Source organism: Gambusia affinis, linkage group LG02 (genome assembly GCF_019740435.1).
Source record: "Gambusia affinis linkage group LG02, SWU_Gaff_1.0, whole genome shotgun sequence".
Taxonomy (NCBI): domain Eukaryota; kingdom Metazoa; phylum Chordata; class Actinopteri; order Cyprinodontiformes; family Poeciliidae; genus Gambusia; species Gambusia affinis.
Genome location: NC_057869.1, coordinates 3253173 through 3276032, shown reverse-complemented (window position 1 = coordinate 3276032; position 22860 = coordinate 3253173). Strand labels below are relative to the sequence as shown.

At 37.0% G+C, this 22860-nt stretch overlaps 1 protein-coding gene across 2 annotated transcripts in view; it reads right to left on the bottom strand.

Moving 5' to 3' along the window:
• Window positions 1-22566, bottom strand: part of pacsin3 (protein kinase C and casein kinase substrate in neurons 3) — a 29812-nt gene extending 7246 nt beyond the window's left edge. Inside the window, exons 1-8 of one of the 2 annotated variants that reach the window (XM_044141483.1) lie at window positions 22115-22566; window positions 16228-16293; window positions 7678-7778; window positions 6803-6959; window positions 5796-6031; window positions 5137-5292; window positions 2110-2285; window positions 923-1043 (exon numbers count right to left, since the gene is read on the bottom strand). In XM_044141483.1, the coding sequence (XP_043997418.1) occupies window positions 923-1043; window positions 2110-2285; window positions 5137-5292; window positions 5796-6031; window positions 6803-6959; window positions 7678-7731 (900 nt within the window). In that variant the 5' untranslated portion in view covers window positions 7732-7778; window positions 16228-16293; window positions 22115-22566. The remainder of the gene's footprint in view (window positions 1-922; window positions 1044-2109; window positions 2286-5136; window positions 5293-5795; window positions 6032-6802; window positions 6960-7677; window positions 7779-16227; window positions 16294-22114) is intronic. The other variant, XM_044141490.1, reaches the window with a different exon arrangement.
• Between the last annotated feature and the right edge of the window lie 294 nt (window positions 22567-22860).

The window sequence follows — 22860 nt, the reverse complement described above, 5'->3', positions numbered from 1 at the left end:
GCTTCAGAGGCGACCCGGTTCATTGAATAAATGACCACTGAATACCTGCTGAACCGCTAGTTTAAACTTTTCCCCTCTAGGGATGAGTTAACTTGAGGTTTATTCATTTTATAGATCGGATAAAGATTAATTGATAAGCAGACATTTAAAAAATGTGAGTTTTCTCTGGTATCAAGAGGGCCGACAGCCTTTCCATAAAATAATGGGCTACATTTTTTATTTTTTTTTTACAATATGCTAAATTAAAAAAAATAAATAAAAAAAGTAATATTATTTTGTGTCAGCTGTATTAAATACTGACTGGATAAACAGAACATGTTTTTTCACACTATTAAACTTGGATATATTTACAAAATACGATAAAACAGTAACCACTAAGCTGCTGAATAGAAAAATTAAAGACTTAATCCCCCACCAAAAGATATATATGAAGGAATGTCAAAACTTTTTTTCGTCATGTTACATTTTCTCTCCGTTATCTCCTCTGCTATTCTGTCAACGCACTCACCTTCGTAGCACAACAGTAGTTTTTTGTTGAAAAATTGCTGCTCCTCCTTCATGCAGTTCGTCTGAATAAAACGCTATTAAAATAAAATTTAACTTAAACAGTTTATCGAGTGTTTATGTTTCAAAATAAAACCGAATAAAGTGTATTTTTCGTCCCACACCGGACTCTGCTTAGACTGTTTCTCCGTTCTGATATGGCCGCCATATTTGATGAGGTTAACCAGTGGCGCCCTCTGCTGGATGGAGGCCAAACTACAACATTACATGAGGTCTAAGCGAATGTTTTTAGTGAATCGATTGGAAATAATTTTAATCTAACAATTAACCATTAATCAAAAAAAAAAGTTGCAAGTTGATCACTTGTTTGCATCTCTATTTTTCACGGTTCTGAATGAGTGTATGTGTGTTTCCACACCTCAAACTGGGGCCAGTTCATGCTCATCCCCGGTCCGTGGGTGTTCCTCCACCACCGCAGGTCTTCAGCGTCGTTGGCAGCTCGGATAGTCTGACCCAGATCCTGGTGCAGGTTCTTAAAGCTGTTGATTAAAACCATGAAACTATTACAATAAAGTTCTTCATGTGATTAATCTGAACCAAGTTTTTGTCGTCATGCACTTTTCTAAAGTCTTAATAAAATAATTTTTTTTCCAGATTTGTTTTTATTCAATATTTTCACAACTTTTAAGTTGTTCTATTTAATTTTAATAAATTTTTTAAAATTATTCAAATCCTTGATGATCAAGTTTGAGTTTTATTTTGCAAAATATGTTTGTAATACCTCTGATTCTAGAAAGTTTTATTGGTTAATTACTCTGAGAAAGTTATATGACAGGGCATTTACTTAGCACATGCTAACTGAGGAAGTTTCACTTTAAAACTGTTTAACATGTAATCAATAGTTTTACAAGTCAATCAGTTTAGACAAATTTTTAACCAAAAATTGAAAATAAATTAGAAAAAAAATATTTAAAAATCATCTCAAAACATTTGATTGTATCCTAAGAAACCATATTAATTACTTGTACTTGACTTTTTTCTTTGCAGATTCATATAAACGAAAGAAATGTAATCTAAAATCTTTTTTTTTTAGTTGTGACCCCAATAATTTAAAGTTAGCCACACTTTAATCACCTGTTACCTTTTCTGAAACTGTCTGAAAAATAAGCAGGCAGTAGGGGGCAGCAGAGAGGCCTTTAAGTTTCGGTTTAAATTTTTAAAATAAACGCAGCTGCTTCAGAAATTTTCTGATTAAATCCAACATGGGAGAGAGCATCAGAAAACATGGCAGCTCCAGAGAAATTTAAAAATGCATCAAGATTTAGGACAATAGAAGCAGAACCAGACACTTTGTTGAAAATATGTAGTTGGGGAAGCTACTCAAGTTATTTTGTCCTGTTTACTCGGACTTTACTATGGCAACTTGAGCCTGTTTAAATAAAACCAGAGGTCAACAGTTAATGGACGACGGTTCAGGTTTTGTATTAACCTCTGTGTACATACACACATGTTCCCACAGGCACCAGGAGCTGCATGCCTTCGCTCTGAGTTGGCGGCCATCACTTTTTCATGTTTCCACCCCAGAGGAAGTGAACGTCTTCCCACCTGTCTTTGGCGGACAGGTCGAGGTGCGTGTGGATGTCCAGCAGGACGTCTTTGAAGAAGCGCAGCCTCTTCCGCTCTGCCTCCTGCGTGAGGTCGAACACCTGCTCCATGTCCTCCATGTAGCGAGGGTTGCAGCGGTTCAGATCCTCCAGGGCCTTAGCGTAGCGCTCCTTTGCCTACAAAACACACACACATAAACACTCACTTTCTCAGGCTGAAAATGTCTGAATAATCACAACACTGTCATTTTGAGCTACCAAACACCACCTAAGGTGATGGAAAACCTTTTTACTCCCACACATCCCAAGATAAAAATAATAGAAATCATTTAAAATTTCAAAATAATAAAAAGTGACAGCAAACGGCTGCTTTTTTATTTTGAATGCACTATTTCAACGCAAATCTTTGGACAAAAACCAAAAAATTTAAAGGTTTTATATCAGTCGATATCAAAATTTATTAGTTTTTTGCTTTAAATATCTGAAATAATACCAAACAGAGTTTTTTTGTCCATAGTTTTTACTCCACACAGTTGTTTTTTAGTTTTAAGCAAGTTATGAGGCTTTGGTGGAAAAATTTTAACTGCTGCTGCGCCAGTTACTCAACAGGTTGTTGCTAGGTAACCAAAGGATAAGTGAATTAGGCTCAACGTCTTAGCTTAGCTAGCTGACAGGTTGAGCTAGCTAAAGTGTTTCCTCTGCCTACATCTCCCAGAAGGCAGTGCGTTTCTGGATCAGAGATCCGTGAATATTCTAGTCGATGTATTGATATTGATCATGTGTCTATATTGTTATTGATTTGTTACCCAGCCCTAGTTTAAGGTGACATATTATACTTCCATGAACAGGTGAGGATAGGTCTGTGGTCCATATAAAACACATGCAATGCATTACAAAATAATTTTATTCTGCTTTGAGCTTCTTTCAGAATGAGCCTTTTTACAGCCTTGAGTCACTTTAAACTCAAGCTGCTGCTGGCCACGACCCCCAACTCAACGTTGGCACTCAGAAAATAAAATGGCTGCCAACAGATGCCCAATTATGCAACCGTACATCTTTGAAAAGCAGAAGTCAAACCTTTTGCACAATCAGCAAGAATGCAGCAGGTGGTTTCTGATCAAAAGCTGGCCAAATGTGCTGGAGGTCTGCAAGGGTTGCTAGGTAACGGGGCTGTGGTCGGCTGGGGTTGCTAGGTAACTTGACAGCCAGGAAATTTTTGAAAAGGCTCATCTTCCAGACACCAAAAAACATCAACTTATTGCCAAAAAAGGAACTGGCTGGTTTTTTTAAGCACATAAACTGAAGATAAAAACATTTCCATGACAGGTTCCATTTCAAAGATTTTTGGGTCCTTTTGATCAGCTTTAGTTCAATATCTAAAACACTTTGACTCAACCAGATCTTTCTGCAGATTCTTTAAAACCAATAGATTTATGAAACCTTCATTTCCATTGGAAACACAAATTGTGTCCAATAATAATTAATAATTTGAAGATCTGGACCAAATAGAGTGCATCCTGTCATTTTGTGGTCCGTTTGTTTTCTTCCACCTAGGCTGATCAGATGTTTCCAATTACCTTTTTATTTTATTGTGGCTGTTGTGGGAAGTATTGTGGTTCAGCGCTGAGTGTCTTTTATTTTAAAAGACACTCAGGTTTTAAAAAGCCTCTTTAACGAGTTCCTCAGAGGAAAGGTGCAGTTAAGGATCTGTAATTCCCCTTATGCTGTTAGAAAACAGCAAACGTTGCTATATAAACAACCTGAGATCTTAAAGTTTAATTTTATTGGGCTGTAGGTGTGGCGGCTCACAGCGACTGCAGACTGAAACTCTTCTGTTCTTACTGCTATAATTAAAATTTTATTCAGTCATTTAGCTTCTGAATAATTAAATGGCGTCTGGATGAGGGAAAGTGAGTCTGAATACATCAGATTTCTCCGTTTCTTTCCTCTCTACAGTTTCTCCATCCCCGCCGTTGGATTTGTCCTGAGCCAAAATGAAGGCGATACAAGTCCAGTCTTGTTTTAAAGGCAGAGACACAGGCAGGTATTGTTTTACTGGACTCACTGGCACACCCTGACTGGGACGATGCAACATTTGCTACATTTTCTGTGTCAAACCAACCAAAACATTTGAAAAACCTGTTCCCCTCCTCGCCTGTAGGGGTGCTGCACCAAGAACCACTGATGAAATGAAGACACTAGCTGAAATGAGCGCAAAACTTTGTCAATTACACAAATTTGCAATTGTGGTGGTTAAATAAAATGTAACAATACAATTAAAATCTGGTGTGAATAAGCCTGTTCACATGATGCGTCATTAAAAAACATGCAGCGGCATAATCCTCCAACTACTTCCTGTCATTGTCTTCTTCATGGTTTGTGCCAGTTCTGACATCTGGTTGTTGATTATGTGCAAAAAAAAAGTGTTTAAATGGCAGTAATGTGAAATAAACCAATTTCAATGTGGGGAAAAAAAAAAACAACAAACAAAAGAAAAATATATCATAGCACCAAAAATGAGTTTTCTCTAAGCACTTTGTATTGCCTTGTTGCTGAAAATGTGCTATATAAATAAAACTACCTTTACTTTTAAACTGGTGTGTTTCCATTAAGCAAATTTATTTTCAAAATGTTAAATTGACCAATTATATGGTCAATGAAAATGCAGCAGCATCTTTAACAAAATGTGAACAAAAATGGAGTCGCGTCAGATTTTAGCGATTGTAGGAATTCTCTTTTGTCTTTTCTCCTGCTAGCATTGGGCTAGCATGTTTGTTTTGGTTGTATTTACCCAGAATGCTTTGTGCTGTAGTCCATTTCCTTTTTTTTTATATATGTGAACCTCTTGTGTGGTTCACATGTAAATTTAAACCAAACAAGAGTTTAATTCCACCAAACCGACACCGAGGTTTGTAGGCGGACCAGAGATCACTTATTTTTTGGTCGGTTACGCGTTCACACCTCCCCAAACGGACCAAACTTTCTGGACTGACGTTTGACTCCAAATGTGTGCGTTTCAGTTCTGTACCTTCTCGGCCTCTTGGTTGCAGCGCTCGGCCCGGACCGTGAATTTGCGGACTTCCTCCTGGGATTTGGACGGGTCAGCCTTGGCGTGCGTTTCCCTGGAAACGGCCGTCCACTCCTCCTTCCTGGCCTGATGGTAGCTTTTCTTATTGGACTCGACCTTGATGCAAACAGATTTGATTTTTGAATAATTGTGCAGCTTTCATGCAAACTGAAGTAAAAAAACAAAAATCAAAACATTTTTTATATTTTTAAATGAGAAAATAACCATTTTATTACTTAAAATGCAACAACATAACCAACATTCATATTTAGTGAACACTTGATAATTTGTAGCAAAGGATGAATCTCCAGCTAAAAATACTCCCAACATGAATAACTCGACTCTTCCTGCTTCAACATAGTGTAGGACTAATTTGGTGATTATTTTTCAGGTCAATTAATTCATAATTTGATAGGAAAACGTAGAGAATTTGTTTACAGAACTTGAATCAGGTGAAGCTAAAACTGCCACTTGAGCATCTCAGGGTGAAACATATTTACCCAAAGTTTGTTTCCTTTTAAATGTAAAATGTAAAGTTTTTTGGTAGATTGTTGTTTTTTCAGCAAATGTCCCTTTTTGAGGGATGGATGGACGAAAGGACGGTGGACAGACAGAAGCACCTCTTTCAGCTTGCGGACCCAGGGTTTCTGAGCTTTCCTGAACCCGTCGTCTGCGTCCTTCGTCTCCTTGAAGCCTCCCATCATCTGCTTGTGGAAAGCGTCTTTCTGCCAGTTGCGGACTTTCTCGCCGTCCTCGTCCGCTAGCCGCTCCCGCAGCTCCATGTGCAGCTCGCTGAGGCGGTCGGCCGCCTGCATGAAGGCGTGCCACGCTTTCTCCAGAGTCCCGTACTGAGGGCCTGTTGGAGGAAAAACCGCCAAGCTAACGGTTTATCTTTTTGTGCAATTCTGAACAAAAAAGGTAAAAGTTTCCATTAATTAGTGGTGGAGATTGTTAACTATAACATTAGTTGTTCTAACCCTAAAGCACTAAATATAAACTCTACTAGCGTTAAAGAGCTATACCTACACGGTATTTAGCATAAGCTAATGCTAAAGCACCAACATCCATTCTATTAAAATTCATGCTAATGGTTGATGATATGGATTTAAAGTTTTATCACAAGATTTTGTGGTATACTTACGATAATAATGACAATAAAAACTATCTTTAATGGGTAACTGTAAGGCTGAGTGAATGACAACAATTACAGCTTTAGACAAACATTTCCATTCGCTTCTTTAGGACATTAGTCACACAAAAAGTGTGATCTGTATCACTAAACCGCACACACAAAAGGTCTTATTTTCAAATGTATTAATAAATCCATTGAGATAATAGTGGAGAAAACAGTAAAACAGTAACAATCCCAACCATGCAAACTGTTCTGCACAGTTCTGAAAATAAAACAACAAAATTACTTTAAGAAATTTATCACAAATTATAAACAATGTGATAACTTTTTCATAAAAAATGTTTAGAGGTAGCAAAGTTAGCAAAAAGAGCTAAGCTAAAATTTAGCCCTGCTATTAGCACATTACCGCTGTCAGTAATTGTAAGTGAACTCCCAGTTTTCTGATATCTAGTTGCATCATCCTATGAAACCGCCATTGCTACCGAGATGACGGACCTTTTTCAACGATGCCCCTCCACCTTTTGGACCAGTCGCTCAGCTGAAGAGCGTAGCTCTTCTCGATCTTGGCTCTCTCCTGGAAGCAGCTAACGAGCTCGTTGCACAGCCGGTGGCCGTCGTCGATCCGCTTCACCGTCCTTTTATAGTTACCTGGCTGCAGAAGCACAAAGAGACAGAAAGAAAATTACATAAGGAAGTCACAGTTTACGCAAAACCCAGTGACTAACCCAGAAGCTAACGGTGACCCATAATGCTTCCCTGAACAGGTTAGCATTGGTCTATGATTTCTACAAAACATGTTTATGTTCTTTTTTTTTTTTGCACAACGTCATTCTTATATCATGAGATTTTAGGCTCTTTAACTCAACATTTACACTCAAACCCGAAAATGTCTATAAACCGATGACCAATAATAGAACATACATCTTTGAAAAGCAGAAGTGGAGCCTCCTGCACAAACAACAAGAATGCATCAAGGGGTTTCTGGTCAACAACAAAATACTTTTCCAGCAGCCATTGTACCGTGCATACAGCAGTAAAACCAGCTGACCAAATGTGTTTGGGTTGCTAGGCAACAGGGCAAGCTGGGTTCTGGTTGCTTGGTAACAGCACAGTGCCTGGGCAATGTGATTTAACAATTTTTTAAAACAAGTTTTTGAAACGTATAATTTTCCAGACACCACAAAAAATAAATTTTCTGCCAATTTAATGACTGAGTGAGTTTTTTAAGCACTTAGGTTGTTTTTTTTTAGAAGCAGTAGAAACCCAAATGGAAGCATAAAAACGCGCAAAATATGAATTTTTTATGACAAACAAAGCAAAGCAAGGCAGCAGGAGAATGTGCCCTGGTATTAAATGTGTTTTATTTATACCTCCCAGAAGCTGTCGGAGCTGCCGAGGTCGCTGACGTCTCCGTTGGAAGACATGTTGGGGTCGGCCCTGCAGCACGGAATGATGGCGGCGGCACACGAGACTGCACAGAACCAAAGGGATTCACAGATTCAAAAGTATCACAACATTACCTGGTAAGAGCTCTCTAATGCTGAGCCTCAGTGTTTAAACAGTAAAAACTTAAAAAGCAGAAGATCAACCGTCAAAAAGGTTTAAATAGAAAAGCAAACCAGCAGATTGTACAAAAAAAGGCGTTTTCCAATCAATACAAGCAGTTTAAAACTCCTTAGGGAACATTAAGGTGAACATAACTGTCAACAAATTGCTGTGACATTTTGTTGACATTTTGTTGCAAGGAACTTTTATGGAAAGTTCCTTGCAACAATGTTGAACTTTTTCACATTTTAACCACAAATTTAAAGTCCTTTCTAATATGACAGGCAAAAACAAAGTGATAAATTACTGAAAAGAGAAAACATTAAATATTGATTATGTTTTACAGTTAGAGGACTTAAGATAACTTCGAAACAAATCTATGCCACAGTTTTCAGATTTTTATTTAAGTTAAAGTTCAGTTAAGTTTTTAAGTTAAATAATCTGCCAATTGAACTGGGACTTTTTCATCAATATTAAGGCAATATTGACTGGAAACAAGCTCCTATATCTTGATGTAAAGTTATTTGTAAGTTGGTACACTTGAAATAAAATAAAACTAAGATATTTGCAGTAGAAACTAAACCAAAAGACTTGGTAAGATTTTGTCTTTTTGCAGTTTGGGGACAAACGATGGATGTTAGCTTCTGCTAGTTTTGTTTCTACTGCGCTTATTAATGCATATTGAGGCATATTTGGTGTTTAAACCATTAAAATAAGCAGCTAACGGTGTTTTTAAAAGGGATCTTAAGTATTTGTTTACTTCTACAAAAACCAGAAGAGCATCACCACAGTGACTCAAAGCTTATTGTTTGTATTTTGGTACAACTGGTGCCTTTGACTGACGCTAATCCTAATCTACTCCCTGCTCAGAACACAATCTTTTTGGAAAAATTAGTATTTCTGCTTCTGTTCATTTTCCTTGTGGCTTTAAGCTTCAGTAAATATCTGTGTTTGTAGGAAAACACAGAAGCAGCATTCAGCCTCTACACACCACAAATCTGGACCAAACTTCCAGAAAACCACAACACAGTTTTTAAATTAAGGCTAAAACCCAACCAGTTCAGTTTCCTTTGAACCATAATAATGCAACATTGATAAACATGTTTGATGTGTATGAATGATGCATAATGTAATCTCTGTTATTAGTTTTGGTAATTGTTGACAAGCTTTGGATACAAATTATCTAAGGCCAACTGCTAATTTGAGCTAGCTAGCTTTAAAGACAAATTAGCTAAGAAACCTCTAATCTGAGCTACCTGGATTTGAATACAAACGATCTAAAACCAACTGGTTTCTTCAGAGTCGGTGTAATTCAGACAGTTACAAGAGCTCTTTCCTGCCAACAGCCATCACTATCTACAATAAGTCTTTGGATAATCTGAATTGATATGAGTTATGACATTTAATTTCCCTTTGGGATTAAATTATCTAAGGCCAACAGTTAAAATGAGCGAGTTAACTTAGAATACAAACTAACTGAGGCCAACAACGACTCGGTGGCAAACTTTATCCAGCAAGATGTAGGAGCTTGTTTGGAGTCAATTATTCCTTAAAACCGATCAAAAAGGAATTATACGACTGGCAGATTATTTACTTATAACATGGGAAAATGTCTCGATTTATGTGGACGACGATATTTGCACTAGAAATTACTTGGTAACATTTTGTGTTTTTGCAGCAACAGAGTAACTCATCACTGTCTGATTCAGACAAATTTAAAGCTATGATTTCTTAATAACATGGTTTTTAATCAGAAAACTGAAAACAACTCAAAGTGTGAGCTGACCCTCCCCCACCTGCTGCTTACAGCAAATCAACAGGCTGAGAAAGAAATAATCGAAACTTTTCCCCTGTAGCTGAAAACAACAAATCAAACCTTTTGGAGAGATTTCTGGACAAAGGTAGCTCCACCAATTCTAAAACTGCTCAACATGATGCTGCCACCGCCGTACTTTGCATTTGATCCTGACATCAATCCTTTCAAATTCATCAGTTCCAATTTTCATTTGGTGCAGGAAGTTAATCTGCAGCAATTTACTGAATTACAGAAACAAAGGCTCCCAGTCTTTCTGTTTCTCTTTCTTAAAGTTACTGTCAGAGGTGAATAGTTTTCGCATGAGATTGTGTTCTGCAAGGCTCAACTTGACTTCCCGGTTGTTTCACAACGCTCCCTCTCACTGTAAATAACTGCATCGGTGCCGCCAGCAGGCCCTCGGTGCAGAAACGTAACCTTGGTGAGGATCTGCAGGGAACAACGCGCCGGCGGCTGTAAATAAACGCGGATGCTCTTCATGAGTTCTGCTACGACAACAAAAGCAGTCGGCGGCAGAAAGAATGTGGCACCACAAGCGAGAACCCGTGACTCATGGGTAATCATAGGTGTGTCTGTATCTGCGGAGACATGTGACGTCTAAGATTATCCCTGAAAGCTCAGGCTGCACATATCATGGCTCAGAGACGGAGGGTAAGTCTCACAGACCCACAGCCCAGTGGGTGTTTTTCCACAGATGGGTGTAAAATGTGCTAACAGCTGCAGAGACCTCTCCCTGCAACGTGCTGGAACCTGACGATGAGCTACTGCCTCATCAAAACGTTAAAACTCATCCACAACCACTGGAAGACATTACAAATCATTATTATGCAACAGTGGGTATGTTTGTATTAATAGCAACTAAATCAAAGGGAGCTAGAGAAACAGGACTGAACAAATCAGAGCTATTGTAGACTTTTAAAAATGTCTGGGCGTCTAAACTGACTGCTGTTCACTCATTTTTAATCAAGCAGTTTTTATTTTGTGCGACTTTAAATTGACCAAGGGCGACGGCTAATCTGATCTGGGTAGCCAACTCAGATTATTTATTGGCTTCAGCTAATTTGTTATCAAAGCTAGTTTGGATTAGCTGTCGACTTCAGTTGTATTCCAAAATTAGCCAACAGCAGGTTGCTGGCATCAGTAAATTTGTGTTGAAAGCTGCTAGCCAAAATTAGCTATTGTGCTCAAATAGTCTGTATTCAAAGCTAGCCAACTCTGGGTAGTTGTTTGTCTCATAATCTGCATTCAAAGCTAGCTAGTTCATGTTGGGTCCAAAATCCTCTTTTCAGAAGAAAGTAAAGTTTCCTTTTCAGTTTGAAATCAAGATCCCAGAGTTTGGAGGAAAACAGACATCAAGGCTGCGATCAAAGCTACCTGGGTTTCCGCTCCACCTCAGCAGAACCACAGGCTGATCGCCATGCTACGCTGCATTGATGCAGTAACTCGTTCAAAACAATCAGGTAAAAACTGTGTACATGTAAAACATGTTCAAACAAACCAACAGATAGAGAGGCATTTGATGTTGGCCTTCATCATGGAGGATTCAAACGAGGCGCTGATCTGCCTGATCTCAAAGATTTTCCAGAGAAAATCTGAATCCGAAGCGTTTTCTAAGAAACTGGACGAGCAATCTCTGGAGTATGAATGATAAACACAACTGAATCACTGAGGTTGGTCAACCAACCCAACTCTGAATCGGTTCAAAAAAGAGGAAACTAAATAAAATCTGAAAATTTATCCATAGTATTTTTGCAAAAATTCAGATTATCGTTATTTTAAAAACATAAAAATAGAAATAAAATAGTGGTTCTTAAAATTTTTAGCTCTAAATGGGTTTTATTTTGATACTGCACAGGGGAAAATGGCTCTTTGGATGGTAAAGGTTGCAGACTCTTTAATTAGAAAACAAGTTGCATGAAATTAAACTCCATGTTGGCCGAGGAACTAAAATATCCGTGCAGTGACTCACATGTTTCTGCAACATCTGAGACAAACAACCTTCAAAAACTGAAGTAGCGACACTCAAATGTGTTACTTTTCTAAACTGAAAACACCTTTTCTTTTAAGCAAAAGTTTTTCTGATGCAACTTAATTTTGTTCTAAAACAGAAAGGAAAACAGGAAATCTAAGGAGCCAAATGTTTCAGAAATTTCATGCATTTTTTTTGAGATGCAGAGAAAATTGCTAAGAGGAAAATGCTTCGTTTCCAACCTTCCCAACCTAATTATGGAATAAAAGTCTCCAGTTTTGTTCTTCACACAGTTTAATTATTCAGAACAGTTTATAAACATTCACACTTCTGCAGATGTATCAATGAAAAGTCCATGTTAGAGCACTTAAATACCATCCATACATAAAATAATCCTTAATAAATTGGCTATGAATGACTAATGTCTTCTTTGTTAAGCAGTAAAATTTGCTTCGGTTTCACTTGTGAGATCCTGAAGGAAATTTGTGGAGTCCAGGTTGATTTTTCAGTTACTTATTAAACACTGAAACATGTTGAAAACTCAATTTTACTTACAAAACTGTTCCAGTTAGTCAAGACTAAATTGTTGCCCCAAAGTTCAGGTTCTTACAATAACCAAGAAGAGACTGCGTTGGCTGCTGCAGCTCCAGGTTCTTCTCGGCAAGAATGATGCAAACTGGAAGCTTTACCTGTAAACGTTATAACTGGAGCCATCTTGAAATTTGTTACAAACTCAACAATCAACAAGTTGTATAAAAACCAAGAAGAGACCTGCTAACGCTAGGCTAGCACGTCAGCTAACAATTCTCTTTGTGAAGCAAATCAGCCTTTAAGTTTGCTTTTATTTCACAGAAAACAAAATCTGGCCTCCAATTTTTATTTTTTACAAATAAATTTATGAAACTTGCACAAACATTTGAGTTGTCAAGGCAACGACTGATACACTGCAAAAACCAAATCTTACCAAGTATTTTTGGTCTATTTTCTAATGAATATATCTTGGCACACTTAAAATAAGACAAAACTAACTCAGAAGAAAATTTTCAGCAAAATATAGGAGCTTATTTTAGGTGAATAATTCCTTAATATTGACAAAGATTGGCAGATTATTTCACTTTCAACATGGGAAAAAGTTTTGCTACAAGATAAATAGTCTGCCAGTGGAACTACTACATTTAATTTTTACTGAAAACAAGCTCCTACTGACCTACAGTTGAGATTAATGCAGGAACAGAGCCGACATTTTAACAAATATTAGTAATGAAAACAAATAAAAGCAGAAACATGAATTTGAGTTTGTACTTTTTGTGTCGTGCACTACAACAAGCTCCTGTATCTTGATGAAAAGTTACTTGTAAATGAGTTTTATCTGATTTAAAGAGCAATAAGACGTGTGGACGAGAAACTGGACCAGAAATACTCGATATTTGGTGTTTTTGCAGCGTGAAACACAGTTCCATGTTAAATCTATGGAATAATTATTACGGTAATTTTTAAATCACAGCCAATCAGAAGAGCAAAGAGGATCAGAACCGATTCCAGGTCACAATCTGGAGAGCAACCGGCTGAGGCGAGCGAGAAAGCTGGCGCAGACGGAGATTCTTGTTGCTTTATTGAAAAGTGGGTCAGGCCAGTGAGGAGGAGGAGGAGGAAGAAGAGGGCGCGACGGACCGGACCTCATAAGCTCCGGTGTCAAACTCACGACCATTAATCTGATTAACGTAAACGAACGTCTCTCCTGCCCTAAAGCTGCGCTGCATTCCAGAAAAAGCTCCAGTATTTACCGATACGGCGACTTAAAAATACCCAGAAATGCAAACAGCAGATGGAACCCGTTTGCTGCCGCCAACAGAACCAGCTGTGGAGCTCGTGAAATTAGAGGCTCCCCGTCTGAGGAGGGATGATTGCTGGTGGCAGAAATGCTGCAAACTGAACCCTGAATTCAGGCTTCGCTCTGATCTGACAACAGTGACTGAAGAAGGAGCCGAACATTAAAAACGTTTAATCACAACAAGCAGAAAGACGGACCAGGCGATAAATTATCAGAGAGGTTATCGCGATAATATTGTTGTTTAAACTATCATAATGCTAATAATGTGGCATTCTGAAAGATCAACAAACTTTTAATTCTAATCAATATTTAATGCTAATTTTAAATATCCAAAATAAATAAAAAATTACGAATATAATAAATTATGAAGTCTCTCTAAACGAAACTGTCCTCAAAATAAGACCAAAACATCAAACTGAAGATTTATCATCCAGTTTCTGTCAGAAAGAGAAAAATGAAAAATCATTCAAATGGAAATTGTTGAGATAATTTTAATTTATTGCAACGGGTCTACACTGCAAAAACACAAAATCTTACCAACTATTTTTGGTCCAGTTTCTAACAGAAATGTTTAACTAACTAAGTTTTCAGCAGGATGTAGGAGATTGATCAGAGTCAATTCTTCATTAAAACTGATCAAAAAGGATTTATACGACTGGCAGATTATTCACTTATAACATGGGAAAATGTCTCGATTTATGTGAACTAAGATATTTGCACTAGAAATGTACTAAAATTACTTGGTAACATTTTGTTTTTGCAGCAATAGAGTAACTCATCAATGCTGATTGTTTCCAACCTAAATTAAAGTCTGAATATAACAGGAAAAGTTGTATTCAAACATGGATGTCTCTCAAGTACAGGTCTTAAGAGACGTTTACTTACAGGTCTACTTCATTAAGTACTTCTTTAGGAAAACATCGTAATCTTGAGTTAGTTTGTAAAACTGTAAAACAGCTGAAACACTGACTTCCTTTAAATCTCAACTAAAAACCCACTTGTTTAGAGTTGTATTCGAAACGTAATCAATTGCAAATTTATTGATGTTGTGTTTTTATTGTTGATTCTATGTTGCATTGTATTTTGTGTTTGATTTGATGTAAAGCACTTTGAAATGCCTTGCTGCTGAAATGTGCTATACAAATAAAGTTTGATTGATTGATTGATTGATTTGCTGATTGACAACAAACGGCTTGCTAGCATCACGGTTTGTCTTGGCAGATCGACAGGTGAGTCACTTTAAAAGTAAACCATCTTGAAACTGAAAAACAAACATCTGTTACCCCCAGAACAGGTTCTAGTTATGATGCCGCAGAGGTTAGTCAGAAAAAACAAAAGGTACGTTGTCTGAAAACTGTAGCTGTGCGAGAGGTGGATAGTTCACATTTCTCAAAGCTACACGGACGAGAAACCAGAATTACAGTCCCTTCAAATTATTCGCATTTTGTTACGTTAAAAACAACTTTCAATGATTAGTCAAGACATTAGAGATGCTTTTCTCCAGCATTGACAGAATCTGGTCAAAATTAATCATATGAATAAATGGAGGTACTTAAATACAGGATAAATATAGGACTGGGCAATACGGGTAAAGAACTCCTCACAATAATGATAATTACTGATTAGAATTAGTTTTAAATAACTGAAATATTGCCAACCTGGTGGCTTTTATCTGCAGTTTTAACTCCACACCACTGGTTTCTATTTTCCAGCAGTTATGAGGTGGAGAGACTTGAAACTGCTGTGTCAGTTAGACCCAGCAGGTTGTTGCTAGGTAACCAAAGAGTGAGTGAGTTAGTTGATTCCACAGTGAGTAAAGTTGGGAATGCTGTGCGGTTGTGGATCGAAGTTCAGTAAATATTCCATCAGCTGTGTGATCTACTGATATTGACGACATGTCCATCGCGATATATCTTAATTGATTTATTGCCCAGTCTTAGATAAACTTAGAAGAAAACCTGTTGAAGGTTGCAAAAGTCTCCATAACTGCGCTATATTTAGTGTACACACATAGCTGTCAAATAAAAACAAATATCTCCACCATATTGTTTTTAAAAAAATTGTATGAAAGGATTTTCATTGGACACATGAAAAGTGAAAAGTTTTCGTCCACATCAACACACCAATCTGCCCTTGGACGTTGTTCTTAACATGCCAAACCCATAGGGGGCAGAGCAGCGCAACGCTAAAACCAACGTAGGCCAATCAGATCGCTTCAAAACAACCACAACTTCCTGTTAGGAAGTAAACATGGCGCCAGGAAATCCATTTGTGCGGACAGATGTGTAAGTTGAGCTACGTTTAAACACCGTATTAGAATACAAAGATAAAACATATGTGCACTATTTGCCACCATTTTCCCATGTACTCATGCAAACACAAGTACAGAGTTCTCTCAAATCTCCACCTCTCATATATAATCATTTTAGTGGTATAAAACTGAATTTTTGTGTGGATAAAATGCCAAAATGCATAAGAATGTTTTAGTTTTCCCAGATACCTGGCTATGTGTGGTCTAGGTCTTCGGGTTGATCTTTTTTCACATCCCCAAGAAATACATCAAAGTTTGTGGTCATAAAGTGAGAAAGCTTATTTTTGAAAAAACAAAACAAAACAAAAAAACAAGAAGACATATGTTCACCTTAAGATGCACCTCGTTAGATTTAAAACATAAATAAAAGAAATAGAAATAAACAGGAGACATGCAACACAAACGTTAGCATGCTGTAGCCAAGTGGATGCCAGAGACAAGCAGGACTTACCTTATCAGAGACGAAAATACAAATGGACAGATGTCCAAACAGGAGTCGGCCCGTTTCTCCAGCAGCCTGAGAGGCAAAGCGGGTCGGGACAGAAGGAGGAAGAGTCCAAAGAGGCAGCGGAGGAAAAACAGAAAGGGTTGTTAGCGAAGCAGCAGCAGCAAGCGGTTAGATTAGCCCAGAATTAGCCGCTGCTTTATGGCCCGGTGCCGGCTGGAGGGTGGCACATTCTGGGAGGCCGAGTGAAATACCACACACGAAGCCTGGAGCGGAAACTTAATGAAGCAGCCAGAGAGCGGCAGAGCTAGCCGCTGAGGTTACAGCGGCTAGCTCATGCCTCTGGTACGGCAGGAAGACCACTTCAGTTTGGAAGGAGAGAGCAAGTCGGCCATTTTTATTAGACTTCACCAAAAACGGATCAAAAAACCAGAGCTGCAACTAGTTACATTTACTTGGCTCACTCTTCTTTTAGGAGTATTTTTACTACACTGAAATTACTTTTACTTGAGTAAGTTTCTGGATTTTCTTCCCCCTGAATTAAAAATAAACATGTTTTAACCAGAAATGCACCAGACACGGACACACCTGCAGTTTTGGTTAAAGTTTCAAAAGTTTTTCATTAAAAGAAACTGATTTGAAAAATGTTTCTTCTGCCTGATTTTGTTACTTTCATCACTTATATGAATTATTGTAATTTAAGTCCTTAAAATACCAAAATTTCCACTTAACTTTAATGTTTTTATTCGTCTGATGATGTAATTTTTAAATATTAAATGATAATAATTTGATCAGCACTTGGTCTAGTTGACATGTTTGTTTTTCAAACAGTTTCATAAAACACAACAGGAAAATAGAAAACAACAAAAGCATGGCTGCTGATTTAATTGAAGTGAACTTTAAATAAATAAATAAAAAGTTCAGAGCAAGACAACATACATCTGTCAGAAGGACAATTGCATTAATGAACATTTCACTTTTGTCCACAGATCAGAGAAGCTCAACCGAGTCGTTCTGCCTGCAGCCCGACAAGGAATCAAAACAAGAAAAGAAGAAAACGCAGCCAACTCAGCACAGTCCAAGAAAAAAATTTACTCCCCCCCAAACACACACACGTTCCTGAAGCTCATCTCTGGCCAGAACCGCATCACTGGAGCCACTGTGGGCCGGTACCGCCTCCAGCCCGGATAAACTTGACCTGCTGCGGCTGCCAGAGATTAGAGCGGCTCCTGAACAGCCATTCTCACGCAGACATGAGATTTTAACCCTCACACTGCAAAAAAACCCAACAAAGTCTTAAAAAGTATTTTTGTCTAGTTTCTAGTAGAAATATCTTAGAACGCTTGAATTAAGACAAACGTACGAATAACTTTTCAGCTAGAAAAGAGACCTTGTTTTACGTCAATTTCTTAATATTGATGAAATAGTACTATTATTTAATTTATAGCAAGACATTTTCCCATGTTGTAAGTGAAATTATCTAGAACTTTTTCATCAATATTAAGAAATTATTGACAAGTTCTTATATTTTGCTAAAAAGTTTCATGCAAGTTTGTACTAAGATATTTTCACTAGAAACTAGACTAAAAATGCTTGATAAGATTTTCTGTTCTGGAATCACATCCAGTGAATGTGATTCCTGTTACCTAGCAACGGGGCTGGGCTCTGCTCAGGTTGCTAGGTAACGGCCCAGTGCCAGTTGAACTCAACAATCTGGAGGTTTTTGAAACAGCTCCTTTACCACACACTAAAAAACATGAACTTATTGCCAATATTAAGGAATTTTTGACTTAAAACAAATCTGCTATTCTTTGCTGAAATGTTGCTTGTAAGTTACTTCAATGTTTTCCAAAATATTTTCAATAGAAACTAAAACCAAAGTACTAATATTTGGTGTCTTTGCACTATAACAGGAGCGAGTATAAAGAGCATCATATTCAAATTAAGAGTTGAAATAATTAAAAATGATTGATTGATTACTGAAATAAACGTCAAATAATTTATTAATTGATTGTTAATTGGAGCATACAGAATTAAATAAAGGCAATTTGCTTTAAGAACAATCAGAGCAGTAATCAAGCCAAAACTGTACAAGTAATATGTACATTGTGCATTTAAGACAAAAAAAAGCTTCTATTTTTTTTGTTCTCCCCAGAACTCCTTAAGAAAAAATTAACCTTTCTATTCTATCCTATTAATTTTATCCTATTAAGCAACTTTTGCCACCTAATTATCCGTTATCCAAAATTATCCCCTCACTGGATTTATGTTAAGCCAAGCAGAGAATTGTTTTAGCTGCAGATACGACTGTTGTTGCTTATTAGGAAATAAAAAGTTTACTTTTTTTATTTAAGAAAAGAAAATTTCATTGTTTGCATTTTTAAGAGCAATTCTAATACTGTATAAAATAAGCTTAAGTGGAAACATAAAAAAAACAAAAATCAGCAGAATGTGTCAACTTTTTTATCTGATTAATCGTCAGAATAAAATAATTGTTACTTGCAGTCCTGATTAAATGTCATACCATCTTTAAACATGAAAAACAAAACCCTGTGCAGTTTTTATCTGCATGCAAAAATCACAGTCAATTTGTTGCACGCTGGTTTGTTTTCGGCAAACTTCAAATAAAATGCAAATTTCACAATGAAACAAAATATCTTCCTGCCACCAGGATAAAGTGGAAACATCAGACGATCTGATAAAAAGAGCAGAAAAACAAGCTGATAAAACCTGTTAAATGTTGGTACTGAATAAGTTCATGTTTGGATTTAAAATGAAGCCTAAATCAGGGGTGTCCACAGTGCGGTTCAGGGGCCAGTTGTGGCCCTTGGATTGCTTTTGTGCGGTCCCCAACTGCAATTCGAAAACTATAAAAATGTGTCCCGTTGATGCAGATGAATGACTACCAACATAATTTTCTAACACAGGAAAATGTCAAGTATAACACAAAGTATATACCCAGGTTTTAACAAAAGTTAAAACCAAGTTTATCCAGAAACTTTAATGAAAAGCCAACTTTGCACCATTCAAATCAGCTTTTGTTATTTCTTACACTTGGCTAAATATATCAAAACGTTTGATAGAAAGAGACCCAAATCCTGATCGTAGTCCTGAAAATAAATTTATTCAGTCAAGTTAAAAGAAACTGAAGGATTTATTACAGCATGTTAGGGCCTTAAACAATTTTAGATTTCAGCCAAAAAACAAGGAAATATCTGAGCTTCAAAAGTTAAAGTTAAAGATTTGCAAGGGAAAAAAATTTAGATTTTGGAATTAGTGCCAGAAATTTTTTTACAAAAGAAACTTGAAAACTTCTGAATTTCAAATGATAAAATTTTCTGGAAAATTTCTGACATTAATCAAAATTTCTGAGTTTTTGGCAGAAATGTGCTCTCTTTTTTCCATCTGTTGTAAAAATCCCAGATAGGATTAATTCCCCCTGTGACGGAAAGGATTTGATTTTAGTTTGCTGTTTTTCAGCGGCTACTTTGGAGTCGACAGTTTTGTTCCACGTGGCAAAAAATTTGGACACCCTGTTTTAAATCTATACAAAAACTATGTTAAGTTGAACTTTAACCCGTTTTCCCAGTCAGCTTCATAACTGTGGCAAATGATGCAACCGTTAAAGGACACAAATCAGGATGTAGAACAACAAACACACAGAAAGCCTTTCTCCAGCCGTTAGCAGAGTAAATCCCTCAGGGAGATGTAAAAAGATCTGCGGCGGCACAAACCCATCCAGGTTTTTTTTAGCTCATTGTTTTTATTTTCAGGAGGTTCGCTGAGCCTCTTTGCTCCCATCAACAACCCAAAAATAAATCTGGAGCTCCCAGGGTTGGAGTTGCTCACTTTTTGTTCTGTGATACAGCAGAGAGCACTGACAGACAGATTTATCAATGTTTAGATTTTATTTGAAATCTACAGATTAATAACTCACATAAAGCCCATCAGTATCTTTGTAAATCTGCATTGCATCAGCTGAACCCGCTCCAGTTGCCCAGAGTATTGACGGTTGTGTCTGAAGCTACAGCGCAATCCGCCATATTGATTCACCTCCGTCACATAAATGCTGACTGGGCGACTTCTGCCGCCGCCTGAAGAGACGACCATCGATCCGTGAACTTAAAAAAAAAAAAAAAAAACGAGCTCCAACCTGAATATTTATTGCCCTGTGTGGTTTTTTTTTGTCTGTAAGCAAGAACTAGAGCTAAAATAAAATGGTTAAAGGGACACTATTGTCAAAATTTTCATCACATCTGAATAAAATTTCTGCTTTGGATGCAAAAACGATATTTAATTTTGATTTAGGAGTTTGCATTCCTATGTGAGACAAAATCTTCTGAAAGGTTTATTGCAGATGCATATTTTGGTTTGAATGTTCAAGCCTCCATGAAAGGAAGGTTATGTTATTGCATTCAGGCAATGAGTTATTTTCATTTTTAAAAGCAATTTTGCTGGATAAAAAAGACTCACTTGGATAAATGAAACAGCAAAATGTGACATTTTTTAATCTGATTAAACATGAGAGTAATCGATTGCTTAAATAACTATTTGTTGCCCTAATTTATATTTTAAACTGAATATTTGTTGCTAAATGCGTTTTTTTTGTATACAAGAAACAACTAGAACTTAAATAAAAATACTTAAAGGGAAGTTCCTGGCAAAGTTTGCACCACATTTGAATGAAAATTTCAGTTTTGGATGCACAAACGTTTTGAATCGAAGCTAATTTAGTGGAGTTCCTGTGTGACACAAAACAACCAAATGAAAACTTGTGCAAAGTGAAATAACCTTGACATCGACAATTTAAAAGCTAAATTAGTGTTAAGATGGAGGTCTAATCAAATTTGTAGATTAAAAATAAATAAACAAAGCAGAACTCTTTCTGGAAAAGCGTCAATTCTTGCAAAAATCTGGAACAGAAAATAATTACCAGAAGTTGCATCTGTCCAACTGATGTGCATATTCTGCTCTTTGCTATTTAAAAACTACATTAAAAAATTAAAATGACTAAACAGCTGCAGAAAAAAACCTGCTTGACTCAGTTTAGAGGTAGAAACTTAAAATTGCATGTTTCAGAGGAAATGCAATAAAACATGCAAAATATTAAATAATTTCAAATTAAGTTTTTCAGCTGTGTGCTCAGTTATCAGACCAGGTGATTTTTAGATTTGATTTCATCAGACTAAAGATTTTTTTCTTTGGTTTTGTTGGACCTATAAGTCAAAGTTCAACCAAAACCCGTTTTAAATTTGATCCGTGTTGAGTTGGGATTTAATTTTTTTCCACAAAAAATATCCAGGTGCTTCTGTCCCACCCTGAAGTAAAAAAAAAATACTGCTAACTCTGCTTTGTGGTAATATGAGTTGATGACATCACAAGAGACAAGAATGGACCTGAAATGAACTTATTTCTTACTTTCCCCTTTTTTACTTTAAATCAGTTTAAAACTGATTTAGAATCTGTGAATCTGTTTGCTGGAGATAAACAGAACACAGTTAAAACCATTAAAAGTAAATATTTTATTTTTTAAAAAATGTGAATAATGATGAATAAAAGCACAAACTATCAAAGAGCTTGATAATCTACCTTATGTGATGTCATCAGAACGTGGACACATTTTCGGGTCATGTAGACACATTGATTCGTGTTTTTATGTTTAAAAAAAGCAAAAAAACAAACAGAAATGCGGATCTCGGCATGTTCTATAGGTAAAAAACTGCATCTAGAAAGAGTCGGGACAGTTTTCTATCAGAGCTATACTGGCAGCTTTAAAATGTGACTTTCTGAAAGGTTTAGTTTTAAGATTTTCAACTTTCAGACTCCAGACTAAAACACAAGAGAAGCAACGAGGAAAAAAGCTGTATACAGACATCCAGGTGAGAAGGCTTACCTGTTTAACTCCGCGCTGGCGGAACCAACCGAACTGAATCCTCCAGCAGCCTCAAACTCTTCTTTTTTAGCCGTAAAACGTCGATATTCGCCTAAAAGCACGTCGCCTGGCTTCTGAATTCACACCTCCACAAACTGCGACATCCTGCAGGTTTTACTCCGTCGACAGTCGGCCCCCTTCGGCCATTTATGCCGACCTCAAACCTCCTCAGCCGGCGACAGAACTGCGGAGTTTTCCTCTTCCCTCCGGTTTAAAAGAGAAAAAAGTCTAATTTTGTGCTTTCTACGGAGATAAAAGAGTAAAAGAAGTATGGTTTCGTCAAAGGGGGAATTAAATGTTGCTTCTCCTGCAGATATTGAGCGTCTTCCCCCTCTGAGCCTGCTGGCGTTTCTGTAATCAGATGCTGCTCACCACAATATCCATTCATCCTATTACAGAGCTTAACCCTTCACTGACTGCTGTAGGGCTTAATGCTGCCTTACAGGACCGTAGGAATTTTCACTTCTGCGAGTCTTGTTTTTAATTACAGAGGGACAAAGTTTTACTTGACAAAAATGTGATCTCAATGTAAACGATTAATTTCAAAATAACTAATTCAAGTGTAATCAAACTAAAGTCATTTTCATTTCCATGTGTATAGAGATAATTTGGGCAATAAAGTTTGTTCAAAAGAAAAAAATAGTTATGAAACTGAAACATTATTTTGAAAGTTTGTTCAAATGAAAAAAAAAAGATTTGAAACTGAA